Below are 14883 nucleotides of genomic sequence, written 5' to 3' on the forward strand. Positions count from 1 at the left end.
CTCCGGGAAGGGAGTAGCCCTGGGCCCTCTCCCAGCCTCCGTCTCTCATTTCCCACTTGGACGGATCCTCGTGGTGGTCCTGAGGGGGAAGGCAGATGAAATGTGTGTGGTAAACTGTGAAGTGTCCTGGCGTATGAGGTTTCCCCCATGCAGTGGGTCATTTGGTGGCCTGATGGGAGCTTCTGCTTGGGCCTCTGAAGGCCCCAGCCAACCAGCTGGTGGAGGCCACCTCCTGTTACAGGGGCCCCAGGCCCAGGGGGTGATAAATGATCATTTCCTTCTTCTGGTTTACTTTTGGGGAAACTGAGGTTTAGAAAGGAGAGAATCACCTATGGACACAGGCAGAACCAGGTCGCTGCCGGACTCCCAGCCAGTGATGCCTGCTCTGTTTTCTCCACCCTCTTCCTGCCACCTGCCTCTCCCCCCGCCCCCCCACCCCACACCTGTGACTCCTGAGCAAAGGCATCTTGGCGCAGTATTTCTCTGAGCAGCTTGGAGCCCTCAGGACACTCACTCAGAATCTGCCCCTTCTCCTCAGAGGCCACCGGCACCTGGAAAGCCTCAGGAGGGCAAATCACTGAGGGGCTTCAGAGGGAGAGAAACCCAGTGCCTGCCTTGAGGAGCCTACATCATGTCCCTAACCACAACATACTCACTGCCAGTGTTCAGCTGTAAACAGTACGTGCTCGTTATGGGAAACTAGGAAAAGAGAAAAGCTGAAGAGTTCCTTTATAGATTTATCTAATATGTTACAGTATCAAGTATAGTTGACCCCTGAACAACTGGGAGGTGAGGGGTGTCGACTTCCCACATGGCCGAAAATTCTTGTCCCTCTGCACACTCAGATTCTGCAGAGTTGAACCTCGAACAACTTGAGATTGAACTACGCAGGTCAATTGAAAAAAAATTTGTGTATAGTGGACCCATGCAATTTAAACCCGTGTTGTTCATTGGTCAACTGTAATTCAAATCATCATCCCATGTGCGTTCCCCCCCACCCCAGGCCACTGAGGCAGCTACCCATGCTGTCGTCTGAGAACTGAGGAGGTACGGGGGACTGTCCACAGTCAGAAGTGTCTGGCCCAGTCCAGACCCGGGCTTACACCCTCACCTGCATCTATTGTTGGGGAAATATGATTAAAATAAGTCTGCCCACCCAGAAACCTGTCCACAAGGGTAGAAGAGAGAGAGGATGGTCTCACTACCGGATAAGCATGACCCCAGAATGTCATGCGTGTCACATCTGCTAGGGAATGGGAGATAGGAGAGCCCACCCTTTCGTTTAGCAGAGATGCAGCCCCTGACATATGTGTTATCAAAATAGACGTAGTTTACTCTGAGTCCACCTGGTAATGGGAGGGCCATCTGTGCCAGCTAATTGCCTTTATCTAAAGAAATAGAAACACTTCTGTCTCTGACAGGGTCCAGGCTTGCAGCTGGGAGCTGGGCACCTGCTTAGATAGTATCCTGTCCTCCACGGAAACTGGGAGGTAGGGGGCCTTTTTCTTAATGATCACATTCAACGAGGCGGCTCCCAGGTCCTCAGGAGAGACAGTCCTGGGTTATAAAACATATATGTTTTAATATTTATATTTATTTATATATTTTAAATTATATACATTTCAAAAGAGGCAGAGCAAGAATTTACAAGTTTTTTAGATTAAATAATCTAAGAAAGGAGAGGTGGTGGTTCTATTCCCTTTTTGCACCCAGTTAGTGAAATTGCCCCCCTATGTTGATGTGGACTTGCTCTTGCCCAGCCCATCAAGGTGTCCTGAAGGGGATTGGAGGGAACTGGCCAGCTTGCACCTGGAGCAGGGAGAAGCTGCACAGAGAAGCAGGCTGATGAGAGGTTAGTTCAAGTTCAGGAGCATTACATCTGTGAGGAACTGGCAGGGTGTCATCGAGTTCCAGAGGTGCTGGCTCCTTTTGACTGGGGAGTTGGGAGCCTGGAGCCACAGGCCACCAGAGCACTGATTGTCCCCTGGAGAAGCCCAAGCCGACCGAATCCTTTTGAAACATAGATTCCAGGACCCGCTTGATTAGGTTTCTGGTCAATTGCTTTCTGTGTCGTTGGTAAATTAGAGTCTTGGAACGGGAATACAATCCAGCTAATGTTCGCACAGAGCCTGGGCTGGATGTGCCTCTGCTCCTGCCGTGATTTTGGAGCAGCAAAAAAAAAAAAAAAATGAAGCTGGTGAGTTTCCATGCCTGGCTCAGCATCACGCCACTAGGACACAGAGGAGGCAGGACTTACCCTCACTTTTAACTACAAACCTTTGTCCTCTCCAGCCTGCTCCACTGCCCCCTTGCTTTTTCTTGACCTTCTCAACTTAAGATTTAAAATTTTTAAAAAGTCTAACGTGAGAGCCCCCCACCCCAGAAAGTTGAACTGAAGTGTCTGTCGAATAAGAACATCTGTGATGAGGAAGGAGAGTTGCTCTGACAATTAATGCAGGTCTCCTGTAAGCAGGTCAGGTGCAGGTGCAGATGTAAGAGAAATGGGGTTGGCCACAGTGCAGATATGATTGATGGCCATAAACACAGGCCCCAGGAGTCCAGGCCCACAGGTTGAGAGCCACTTAAGCCAGAACAGAGCTCTCAGTTTCTGGGGAAATTGAGGCCCTAAGAGGAGAAGGGACTTGCCCAAGGTCACTCAACGACTGCAGTTCTGGGCCCCAGTTATCCTGATGCTTGTGGGCCTGGAGTCCTTCACAACAAGGTCTCTCCCAAGCCCAGGCTTCCCTGCTTGGCTTGCTTGCATTGTTCTGTCTCCTTAGCAACCAAGAGGCATCTGTGGTGGGTTTTGTTTTCTTGAATATAATCAGGGCTCCTTGTCCTCTCACAGCAGGCAAAGGATAGCTCAGATCCTGCTTCACACCCTTGCGCATCCTGCAGGTGCCCCTAGAGCCTGACTCTAAGGCCAGGGTTGGGAAGGGACCCGAGGGCTCAGCCACAGCACCCCGTCACAGTGGGAAATTTCTGGCTCACTCCCATGATTTTACAATAAATCACTCCCATGATTTTAGAGAGTTTACAATGAAATGACAATTCAAACAGGCTTTGCTGGGCAGCTGTCCTTCCTGTTCTCTTGATTCAATGCTGCTAAAACTAGAGGGTTTATTTTGAGGTAAGACAGTGTGTGAGTGTCTTTGTGTCCCAGGGCTGCTGTGACAAAGAACTACAAACCAGGGGGCTTAAAACAACAGAAATTTATAATCTCACAGTTCTGGAGGCCAGTGTCTGAAATCAGTAGCACTAGGTCAGACTCCTGGTGTCTGCAGGGCTGCGCTCCCTCCGGAGGCTTTAGGGGAGGATTCTCCCTACCTCTATCATGACCTGGGGGCCCTAGGCATCCTTGGCTTGTGGCCACATCACTCCAGTCTCTGCCTTCATGGTCCCATGGCCGTCTCTGCTTCTGAGTGTGTCCCACCTCCCTCTTGTAAGGATCTGCAAGATGACACTGGGTCCACCCAGATGATTCAAGATAATTGCCCCATCGCAAGATTCTTAATTTAATCACATCTGCGATGACCCTTTCTCCAAGTAAGGTCACATTTATAGGTTCTGGGGCTGAAGACCTGACCTATTTTAGGGACTGTAGGTGGCCAACCATGGTGAGTATGAACCACTGGACTAAGTTCTTGGAAGTCATGAGGTTACAGGAAGGACAAGAAGTAGTGGCTCCTTAGCATGTGCTCAGGTGGCTAAGTGTGTCTCTTTGCTCTAATTTCCCACTTTAATGGAGGTTAGCTCAGGCTTTGAGTTGGATGGACCTGAATTGATGCCTTTGCTCTCTACTCACGAGCCCAGTGGCAAGTTCACTGAGCCATCCGAGCTTTACTGTCCATACCTGTAAGCAGGGCTGGAAGCAGAATGTCACCCAAGGTGCTCTTAAGTAGTACGCTAAATGCCTGATAGTGGCCTGGCCTCATGGGAAGATCCTAAAAACGGGGAGCTTTTAGTATAAAACAGTTTTTACTGAAACAATCATTGCCCTATCACTTTACTGAGACCAATAGTAAGAAAGAGTGGGGGAGACAGCGCTGGAAAGCCAGCGGATGCCCTGGAGCCCCCCTTCCCAGGGTGGGCCATCCCTCCCAGCTCTGCAAGCTGGGTCCTTCCAGATGGGACCCCGCTTCATGGAACCCTGACCAGACTGACTCCTTCCTCCCCAGATCTCCCTAAACAGGGTTGGCTCTCTGTTTAGCACATTTCATTCTCATACATTATCTTTTACTTGAAAGTTTATAAAGCTCTTTAATCTTGCACATTGTAGCTGGAATAATGTACACTTTTGTAGCTTTATTGAATAATGAATCTGTCACCTCCCAGAAGACCACTGAACTTGCCTTTTGTGGCAGGTTTGAAAGAGAAAGATAAAAGCATTTCACTTGCAATGCTGACAAAATGTGGCTTTAAGAAAAAGCATAGATGCCCTGGCCAGTGTGGCCAAGTTGGTTGGGCATCGTCCCAGGCACCAAGAGGTTGTCAGTTGGATTCCTGGTCTGGGCACATGCCTGGATTGTGGGTTCGATCCCTGGTGGGGGTTGTGCAGGAGGCAGCCAATCAGTGTTCAGCTCTCACATCGATGTTTCTCTCTCCCTCTCCCATCCCCTCTCTCTTAAAATCAATAAAAATATTTGAAAAAGAAAAAGCATAGAAGAAATAATGAGGACTCTGAGGAACATTAGCCTTTGAAGGCCTTGGCAAAGTATTTCCTTGTTGGTCCTCATCTGTGGTACAAGGTCCATAGGCACTTCACTGACTGTCTTCCCACTGTCCCCAGCCATTGTTAAGTGCCAGGCGTAACAATAATAAATGCAGGCTTTGTCTTTAAGGAACCTTTTGTTTGGTACAGGAGGTAAAACCTGCACACAAATCACAATAATTCATGAGATGAAGTTATAAGGCCCCTGGGTGAGTGTCCTGGGGCTGCCGTAACGAAGTACCTCACAGGTGGGTAGCTTAACATAACGGAAATCTATTCTCTTAGTGTTCTGGAGGCCAGAAGTCTGAGATCAACGGGTGGGCAGGGCCAGGCTCTCTGTAAGCTCCAGGGGAGGTTCCTTCTGCCTCTTTCAGTTTCTGTGGTTACCGACAATCATTGGTGTTCCTTGGCTTGTGCCTGCATGATTCCACTCTCTGCCTCTGTCATCACACGGAGTCCTCCCTGTGTGTGCCTGTGTCCTCTCCTCTTCTTATGACACCAGCGATTGGATCAGGGCCCACCCAAATCCAGTGTGATCTCATCTTAACCTGGTTATCTGCAAAGACGCTGTTTCCAAATAAGGCGTCCATGGGAAACAGACACAGGCAGGTGCTCAGGAAGAAAGAAAAAACATATGATGTGGCCGCTGCTCAGGAGACCCTTGCAGGGCTCAGACCCCCCAAGGGGCGTTTTGGGTCCCATCGGCCTGTGGCACCCCAGGCCTTGTCCCTCACATTCAGTGGTGTCCTGCTGTGGGCTTATTTGCTCTTTACATTGAGGTAATTTGTGCACAGTGAAACACACAATTACACCTCTACATAAGTTATAAACCTAAGACAGCACTTTCACTTTTATTTTGGTATTTGACTTTTAAAAAGTTTAAAGCCAGAAAGAGACATGTTGTTTTTTTCTCTTTTTGTTAATCCTCACCAGAGAACATTTTTCCATTGCTTTTCAGAGAGAGTGGAAGGGAGGGGGAGACGGGGAGAAAAACATCAATGTGAGAGAGACACATCAATTGGTTGCCTCCCACACACACTCCGACTAGGGCTGGGGATGGAGCCTGCAACCCACGTGCCCTTCACCGGGAATAAAACCCGAGATCCTTTGCTGCACTGGTTCTCTAACCACTGAGCAACGCTGGCCAGGGTGAGAAATGGTTTTTTATGTTCCCGTCTTCCTTTCATTATGTGGACCCCGGTTCCCACTCGTGTCATTTCCTTTCATCCTGAAGCACTTCTTTTAACCTGGCGACAAATTTGCTTGCTACTCTTGTTTATCTTGAAATGACTATTTTGCTCCTATTCTTGAAGGATATTTTTGCTGAATGTAGAATTCTGGGTTGACTGTTACTTCTTTTAGTTCTTTAAAATTTTTATTTTGTTGTCTTCTGGACTCCATTATTTTCTGATGATAACTCAGCTGTCATTCTCATTGTTTCCTGTATTTTAGTGTCTTTTTTCTCTGGGTGAGTGAATCTTACCCATTTATGATTTTGTGACATCCTGCATTGTCATTTGAAAGATATTGGCTCATTGAGTCATGCAGAGCTTCCAGAGTGACATCATTCATCTCACAACATAGAGACATTGACACTCATTATTGCCACTGATCTCACCTGAAGAGTCTTTAAGGAGCATCTGTTGAGCAGACAGTGGTGAATACAAGATTCCCCAAGTTCTAATTTTCACTTGAAAGCTCCAGTTTTTATCGTGGCAACAAATACTGTCACCTGTGTCCCTCTAAGGGACAGACTGTTTATTTTCTAGAAAGGGTCTACCCAATACACAAGTCTGAATATGCGCAGCCTTTTTATTATTCATTTTTCAAATCAGACAAAGATGTTCCGTGAAAATATCAGGGAGTTCAAATTGCAACTCAGTCCCCCAGGGCTGTCCTCAAAGGCAGCCAGCACACACTTCCCTGTCCTCACAGGTATTCAAAGACTGTGCTCACCCTGGCCGGGCGCTCAGTTGGTTGGAGCATGGTCCCGTACTCAAGGTTGTGGGTTTGATTCCGGTCACTACACATACAGGGGGCCACCGATCAATGTTTCTCTCACATCGGTATTTCTCTCTCTTTTTCTTCCTTCCTCTGTCTCAAAAAATAAAAAATAAAATAAAATCAATAAACATATCTTCGGGTAAGGATTAAAAAAAAGACTGTGGTCAACTGTGGAAATTTATTAGAATTAAAAATTTTAACATTTCATCAAGGACATTCTTAATCAACATGTGGGCAGAGGGGCACTGCCACATCTGGTACAGCTGCCTTATTTGTGCTAAGGTTCACTTGTCATACCCACTGTGGCTTCTGTGCCATTCGTGCAAAGAAGGCTCAAAACAGGATCTTGCAGACCCTCTGAAAGGATCTTAGGGCTGCCTAGGGTTCCTTGAAGCCCACTCTGAGAACTGCTGATATGAAAGCACATAGAGGGGTGTGTGTGTGTCCCCTTTTCCTTTCCACCCTGTCCTCCTTGGGCAGCTGGAGGTTAGCGAGGCCCCGTGGGTGTGGCACTGCTTTGGGGCGGCTGCAGCTCTAAGCCTCCAGCCGGGCTCTGGGTTCAAGCACAGAGCATCCTGGGGAGCTTCTCTCTGCTTCTCAGCGCCCCTCACCCCCGACCCCATCCATCTGCCTTGCGTCTGCGGGGCTGTTCCCTTTGAAATGACCAGGAATTGAGTTGGATGAGGGTTGGATGCAGCTCTAGTTACACCCCATTGACTTGGGTCTCCAAGGTCTGGAAGGTGAGCTCAGGCCACTCTCCTCAGGGGGTGCTAGGACTGAACTCTGTCCACCCAGGATTTGAGACATCTTTCTTCCAATTGCTCTCCCTCAGGGAGCCCGTAGGGGAGCGGATTGGGCCTGGCTTTCAGGTTCAGATATGCACGCCACCCATGGATGTGGGAAGTACACCTGGCTTCTTCTCATGCCCCGGAGCTGGCCAGCCAGCCTGCCAGGGTGCTGCTGGGCTTTGCATGGCTTGTCCATCTGGAGTCGTCTCTCCATCTCAAGGTCATCTGGTTAGCACCCTCAACTCCCCTGTGCCGTGTAAGAAAACAGATTCATACGTTCTGGGGCTTAGGACATGGTCAGCTTTGGGGCCGTCATTCCGCCAGTCACACCATCCCTTGAAGCTTTTTATATCCTTGCTACCTGTGTTTGAATCCACAGTTAGGTCTGTACCTTCGTGCACTTGCATTTTCCACTCAGCGTCATTAGGTCAGTGCGTGGTCAGGAACACACCCTAACACTGCAGGGGGATTCCCCTGGGGGGCATTAATGGGCGGAAACAAATTTGTGGCTCCTCAAACCAGCTTCTAGGAGAGGTGCTCCGTGGCTGGGAGGACTGTGGTTGTTTCCTTTGGAGTTTGTGTTCTGGGATGGGAAGGGCGGCAACACTCTATACACACAGGGTGTCTTTCCATGTTTGGGGCTGGTTACCCCTGGCTATTCTGGGCACTGGTGTCATCCAGGCTTAGCAGGGCCAGGGCTCAAAGGCTTTCTGTGTCATGGATGAAGGACAGAAAGCTATCAGGACGAGTGTCCAGGACACTGGGGTGGTCAACCACAGACTCTGTGAAGGGGAAACAGTGGTCTAGTCATCCCTGCCAGGTTGCAAGATCCAGTCCCCTTCCTACTTGTCCCTGCCCCAGCTGACAAGCATTCCTCAGCAGGGGAACCTCCTATCCCTCCATCTGTACTCGGTAGAAAGGTGCTAAGAGTCTGTGCTCCTGTTGTGTGGGTATTTCTCAAACTTGTTGGTGAAGAATCTGCTGGGAGCTGATTAAACGCAGGTTCTCAGGCCCGACCTGTTTCAGCCGCTAGGGGAGGTGCTGGAATGTGGACTCCTCACTAGTTCAGGGGATGCATATGCAGCCATGGGGAGAAGAGGGCTCTTGGGACCTGGGACCAACTGTATTCAGAGAACCTTTCTTCTAAGTTGTCCCTGTCGGTGAGGTGGCTGTTAGGCAAAGGGAGACAGGCCTGCTTTGCCAAGGCAGGAAGGACATGCAGGCAAACCCTGCTATTCTAAGCTATCACCATTGAGAGTCCTGGTGAGGGCAGGTCTCTGAGCCAGGCTGGGGCCCTGGCACAGAGGGGACCCCAGTTGCAGCCAGGGGGTGGCCATGTGCAGGGCAGTCTGGGCCAGGTGTGCACTTTGTTTCAGTGCTCCCAGCAGTCCTCATGGGGCGGGGGCTGTGGCAGCAAGTTGCATCCCCCTGAGCCGGCTGTCCCTTCCATTAAGAACAGTGACAGGACAGGCCTTACCTCGGGTGTGTGGAAGCAGTTTGATTACCACCAGGCACCTGCTGGGACTCTGCCTGGGAGCCCCCTGGCTTCTCTATGTTCCCTTCATCCAAGGCTGACCCCAGTCTGGGCCCCTCTTGCCCTGGCTGGTGATTTTTGCTGCTCCTTCCCTTTCTGTGGAAATTGACTCACTTCCAAGCTCTGTAAGGTCGTCCATCTCCATGTCCTCCTGAGGCCCCTTCCTGGGTGTGATGGGCCACCTTCCATCCCTCCTTGCCCCCTCCCATCCCCTCCTTCTGTGTCCTCAGGAGACAAAGGACCTGAAGGCTTGGCCAGTCTGCAGCGTGCTAGGAAAGCAGGCTTTGATCCTGGCTTGCTGGCCCACATAAATGAGTTGCTGCTGACCCCTGGTGCCAGGAATGTTCACCGGCAGCGATTCCTGGAGCTAGGCTGTCCCGGGGGCGTGTGGGTGAGCAGCGCTGTGGATGGCAATGATCTGGGTGTGGACTGGTCATTTAGTACCATCACAGGACTCTGGGACAGTGGCCGCAGCAGGTGGTGGTGGCAGCTTCTGGTGTAGGTGGTGGAGTTGCTGGGTGGGGGGCTTGAGGAGGCAGTGTCTGCTGATGGAGTCTGGTGTGGGAAACCCAGGGTCTCAGAAGGAAGGGGGCAGGAGGGTATTTAGCCCTACCCTGGGGGCGGGGCAGGGCGGGGGGGGGGGGGGCGGACGGTGAATAGTGAAGGGGCAAGGGACCCAGTTGTAGGGCCCTTAATGAGTTGTGTGGTGCTGCCCTAGAACATCCAAGCTGAGCCACCTCTCCAGGCCTGGGTGAGGGCAGTAGGCTACAGAGCCCAGGACTCCCCTGGTGACAAGGCCAGCAGTTCAGGTTGGCTCTGACTACTGAACTCTCTCAGAAGGGGCTGCACAACCATTGAGCACACCCCCACGTACATTTACAGGTATGGAAACAGGCTATTTTCTGTATGGCACTGTCTTCCATTCACATCTGCCCTCCTGTGGTCACTTTGTGTAGGGATGGGGGTGTGGCTCTTGAGGAGGGGTAAATATGCTGGACAATGGTCCCCCCCATCTGATGAGTCTGTGTTGCATTTCTTTCTCCTGTTGAGCATCTATTGCTTGTAAGAAGCCATATCCCTGATGTTCTCCAGCATCTTTTTAAAATTTTTATTTTAAAATTTATGCACAGTAAAATCCACTGCTAGGTTTAATTTTTTGAGAACAGTGTGAGGATATCAGAGGGTCTCCCTTCATTCGGTGATCTAGCTCAGAGACAGAGCTTCCTGAACTTTCCTTGCAAATTAATGCAGAACAATGCAAAGGAGGAGCAGGGCCAAGGGTCTGTGTGCCTCTTCCACCCCACCCCAGGAGGGCTGAGGCCAGGTTGATCTTTTAGAGGACAGGCCTCTATAAGAAAGACAGCTTGGCTCCCATGGGACACTCCCCCAACCCTTTCCTGGAGCCCAGGCCCCTAACGGTATGGGAATCCTGACTGTCCGGTGGCCCTGGCCAAGTGATCCTGTCTGGTCAAGCCCTGGTACTCAGGACCAGCTTGGAGCAAGCAGGAGGTGTGTGTTTGGTTCTTGCCTGCGGATGATGCCATGGAGACTGTTCTTGTCCAAACACAAGCTTGTTATGTTAGCCTGTCACTTCTGTGGGGCTGGGTGGGAGGGAAATTTGCCTTGGGCCTGGAGAGTGAGTCTGGGTGGGTGTTAGGAAGATGGAGAAAGGTCCAAGGTCAGAGTTTACATTTATCCACTGTAGGCTGCTGAGTGAAACTGTGTTTGCTACTTCAAGCAATGGTGTGTTTTCTAGCAGGGACACCAGGCTGGAGGGTGGCCCAGTTACCCTGTTGCCAAACGGCAAGGGCATGACTACACTCTACTGGGGTTGGCCTAATATCGTCCAGTCCAGCCATGGCACAAGCAACCCCCACCGAACCAGAACAGACTGAGGGTGGGGTACCCCTGTTCCTCACCCCCACTGCAGCTGCCACAGGTGCTGTGCTACACCTAGTTCAGGATTTGGTCCCCCTGATCCAGGGGTCATGGTGTCCTCTCCCCTGTCCACCTTCTTCTTTGGTGCCTATTGACTGCCCCTTCTCTCCCACCAGCGTTGGTAACAACAGGGCCTCATCCTCCCCAAGATGCCCATCCCTCGAACCTTGGTGGCCTGTGACCAGATGGGTGACATCCAGGTCCCTGGAACCAAGCGGGGTGGGAAGACTATCAGCTGGGTAGGATTAAGCCCTTTATTTTTGGTGTCTGGTGGCCAAAGCAGAGCTTCTGGTTGGATCCTGTGGGGAAGGGGATGGGGCAGCAGTGGGCCTAGAAGTTCCAGTTCTCCCTGTGCCCCAAGTGGGTACAGAACTGGCAGGGCAGCAATTCTGTGTGTGTGGTTGCATCAGACTGACCTGGAGCTCGGTCCAGCTCTCAGGACCACTAGCGTGTGACTCTGGCAGGGGGCCTGGTCACGCCAGACTGCAGAGGCCTGTGTGAATGCCGGGCGTGGTGTGGTGGGCCTCTGGGTGCTTGGTTCACAGAGTGCCTAAGGTGCTGGCCAGCGTGCGCCCCACCCTGCGGGGCCCTCTGCGCAGAGAACTAGGCTGCTTCATCACTCCACTCATCAAACTGAACTTCTTTATTAAGTGCCAAGGATCCAGGCGGGTGCTGCCACCTGCAGTCCCCTCTGCTGAGGCCTGTGCTTGGTGCGTTCCCCAGGAGCCAGAGGCTCCAACACCTGGGACCTGCGGGTGATTCCGTCTCTATGAGCGGCAGGCCCGCAGGCCCTGGCTCCCGGAGAGCAGCGGGCGTGTGAAGCGGTTTCCAGCTTGTAGTGTGGCCGCCGGTCACTTCACGTGCTCGGCGGCGTGCGAGGAACAGTAATACTTCTTGTGGGCGATGAAGGTGGACAGGCTGCTGAACTTGATGTTGCACAGGCGGCAGTACCTGTGGTTGCCGTTGGGCAGGGAGGCCGGCGTCCCCTTACTGGGGGTCTGGACGCCCTTGTCCGAGTGGGAAGGAGGCGTCGGCGGGGCTGAGGGCGGGCCGGGCCGGGGACTGTCGTCTGGAGGGCCGGTGGGTGGCTCCTGACCGTTCAGGCCATCGCGGGGGGCAGCGGGGGAGGGCGTCCGGGCCTCTGTGCCGGGGCCCGGGCCAGTCAGGGGCTTGCCCAGCAGCAGGCCGTGCGCCAGGCGCAAGTGCTCGACGAGGTCCCCGTGAACCAGGCCGTTCGGGGGGCAGTAGGGGCACACGACGGCGGGGTCCTCGGGGGCGCGCGGGCGCCGCGGCGCGGCGGGACACGAGAACTTCTTGTGCGCCAGGTAGGCCTCGAGGCTGTGGAAGCTCACGCGGCAGGCCGTGCACTCGTGGTAGTCGGCCAGCGCGGGCAGCACGGACGTGGGGCCGGGCACGGGAGCGGCGGCCGCCTGGCGCCGCGGCTTTTTGCTCAGGTCGATGGGGCCCTCCGCTGGGTCCGGCCCGTTTCCGCTTCCGGGCCGCGGCGAGGGCGAAGCGGAAGGCTCGGGAGCCGGGGCTGGCGCGGGCGGGGCGGGGCCTGGGGCTGCCGGGGCGGGGCTGGCCGCCTGCCGCTCGTAGAGCTTCCGGCGCCTGCGCGTGCGCATGGGCGGCAGCGCGGGTGCGGGGATGCCAGGGGTTCCCGGGGGCGCGGCGGGCGCGGGCCGTCGCGGTGGCGGGTCGTGGCGCGAGGCGCAGTAGTAGCGCTTGTGCACCATGTAGGTCTCATGGCGGCTGAAGCGGATGTTGCAGGCCTCGCACAGCGTCCGTCGGGGGTCGTCGTCCTCGTCCGCCCCGCTGCCTGGGCTCGGGCTGCCCTCACTGCCCCGGCCGCCGCCGCCGGTCTCTGCGTCGGGCGTGGTCGCGCCCCCTGCCGGGTCCTCGCGCGCCCCCGGGCCTGGCGACGAACTTGGCGTGTCGGGTTCAGCGGGCGGCGGGGCAGGGAGCGCGCGCACAGGGGTGGGGGGCGCCTTGGGCCTGCGGGCGGGGGCCACCTCGTCGGGCGCGCGGCGGCCAGAGCAGTAGAGGCGCTTGTGCACGTAGAAGTTGCTGACGTTGTTGAAGGTGATATCGCACTCAAAGCACGTAGCGCCTTTGGGGGCCCCCGCGAGTAGGCCGGCCGGCGCCCCCGCGCCCACCCCCACCTGCAGCCTGCTGTGCACCAGCTCGGACATCTTGGCCAGGATCTCTGAGGCTGGGGGCGCGGCGGGGAATTGTGGCAGGAAGAGCGCACCGGGGCCTGGGCTGGAGCCGGGTGTGGGGCTGGGCAGCTCAGCCTTGACCCGGGCGGGAGCGGAGCTGGATGGTGAGGGCGTCCTCGACGAAGGGGCTGGGGGCCCTGGCTCCGCCTCGGGCTCCTCGGCTGCCTCCACCTTGATGCTCCTGGGCGCTGCTGGGGGCTCGCTGCTGCCCCCGTTCTGGGGGGCCGTTCTGGCCTCTCCATTGGTGGCCTCGCCCAGGGCTTTCCTGTCCAGTCCTGGTGATGAGGTGGACCCCAGGCCCAGGTCGGAGGAGGCCAGGGGCCCGTGCAGGGCAGTGAGCTGCTGGAAGCCGGGTAGACTGTCTGCAGGGAGACCCCAAGGGCCACACTTCAGGGCTGGAGCAGGACCTGCCTGGGCCAGACCTGAGGAAGGGGCAGGGTGGGAAGGGAGAGCTGGGCTGGGCTGGGCAGAGGTGGTCGAGGGCCAAGACCGAATTGACCCTCTCATGTCTCATGGACTAGCCCCCTCCCAGCCCTCAGAGGGGGCCCCTGGGGCTCACCTGGGGGGAGCTTGGCCGAGGGGTGCCCAACCCCTGGCGAGTAGATCTCAGCCTTGGAGCCTGGCTGGCAGACCATGTGGTTGGTTACCAGGTGGCTGTAGAGGATGTCCCTTGTGGTGGAGATGAAGCCACAGCTGTGGCAGACACCTGCAGATGGTCTGTGGTGTCAGGGCCCTGGAGCCAGTGGGCTCCACAGACACCCCCTGACCCGCCTCCTGACCCCTTCCCAGCCTGCTTACCGCTCTGTGTGTCTGTGTGCACCTTGAGGTGCCGCTCGCAGTTGGCCTTGGTGGTGAAGGCCGACAGGCAGATGAGACACACGAAGGGGCGCTCGCCTGGAACACAGGGCCCAGTGAGGGGCCGTGACATGGGCTGTGTGTGGAGGGCTCTTCAAGCCTCCCAGGACCCCGGCCCGGGCCCAGCCCCGCGCTGACCATCCAGACAGCCACAGATGGGCCTCATGCCCTGGGAGCTGTGGGAGGCTGTGTGGTATGGTGGGAGGACCACACAGGCGCATCTGTCGCCTGGGCGCAGTGGGCACGCTATCAGCAAGCAGGCGGGGGTCCTGAGGGGGTGTGGAGCCTCACCGCTGTGGCTGCGCATGTGGATCTCCAGGGAGCTGGCACTGGGGCAGCTTTTGCGGCACTGAGGGAAGGGGCAGACACGCTCGTTGGGGTATGGCTCCTTGGGCTTCTCGTCAGCGGCGGCTGTGGCAGGGGAGCCGGCACTCTGGCGGCTGGCACAGTAGTACAGGAGGTGAGCTTGCAGGTTCCGCTCACTGCGGTACCAGATGCCACAGTCCTTGCAGGGGAAGACATCTTCTGTGGGGCAAGAGGTGGGTGAAGCCTGAGGGGACATTCCGGAAGCTACCCAGGGCCAGGCAGTGGACTCTGCAACGTGAGGGCTCTGCCCTGGCTGCCTCTGGCGTCTTCCTGCTTTAAGCAGTAGGTTTGTGACCTGGTCTTCCTCCTCCCATCACAGCTGCCCTTTCTTATCTGTCCTTTTATAACCCGGGGTGCCCTCTCTATGGGTTTCCAGGATGCCCTCCAGGCTGCCTTCCAACAGTGAGCCCCATAAGGAGATGCTGTGGCCTCATGGGGTGTTCATGGGAGGAGCATGAGCATGCTAGT

General features: G+C 54.9%; 1 protein-coding gene across 3 annotated transcripts in view; it reads right to left on the minus strand.

Annotated features, from left to right (window-relative positions):
• Positions 1–11603: 11603 nt before the first annotated feature.
• ZFPM1 (zinc finger protein, FOG family member 1) overlaps positions 11604–14883 on the minus strand; it is a 72189-nt gene continuing 68909 nt past the window's right edge. Inside the window, exons 7-10 of one of the 3 annotated variants that reach the window (XM_070397728.1) lie at positions 14341–14571; positions 13993–14088; positions 13754–13900; positions 11604–13616 (exon numbers count right to left, since the gene is read on the minus strand). In XM_070397728.1, coding sequence (XP_070253829.1) covers positions 11827–13616; positions 13754–13900; positions 13993–14088; positions 14341–14571 — 2264 coding nt within the window. In that variant the 3' untranslated portion in view covers positions 11604–11826. Of the gene's footprint in view, positions 13617–13753; positions 13901–13992; positions 14089–14340; positions 14575–14883 lie in introns of all 3 variants that reach the window. The other 2 variants (XM_070397727.1, XM_070397729.1) reach the window with 2 other exon arrangements.

Source organism: Myotis yumanensis, unplaced genomic scaffold (genome assembly GCF_028538775.1).
Source record: "Myotis yumanensis isolate MYYU_CA2020_CCGP unplaced genomic scaffold, mMyoYum1.0.hap1 SCAF_18, whole genome shotgun sequence".
Lineage (NCBI taxonomy): Eukaryota > Metazoa > Chordata > Mammalia > Chiroptera > Vespertilionidae > Myotis > Myotis yumanensis.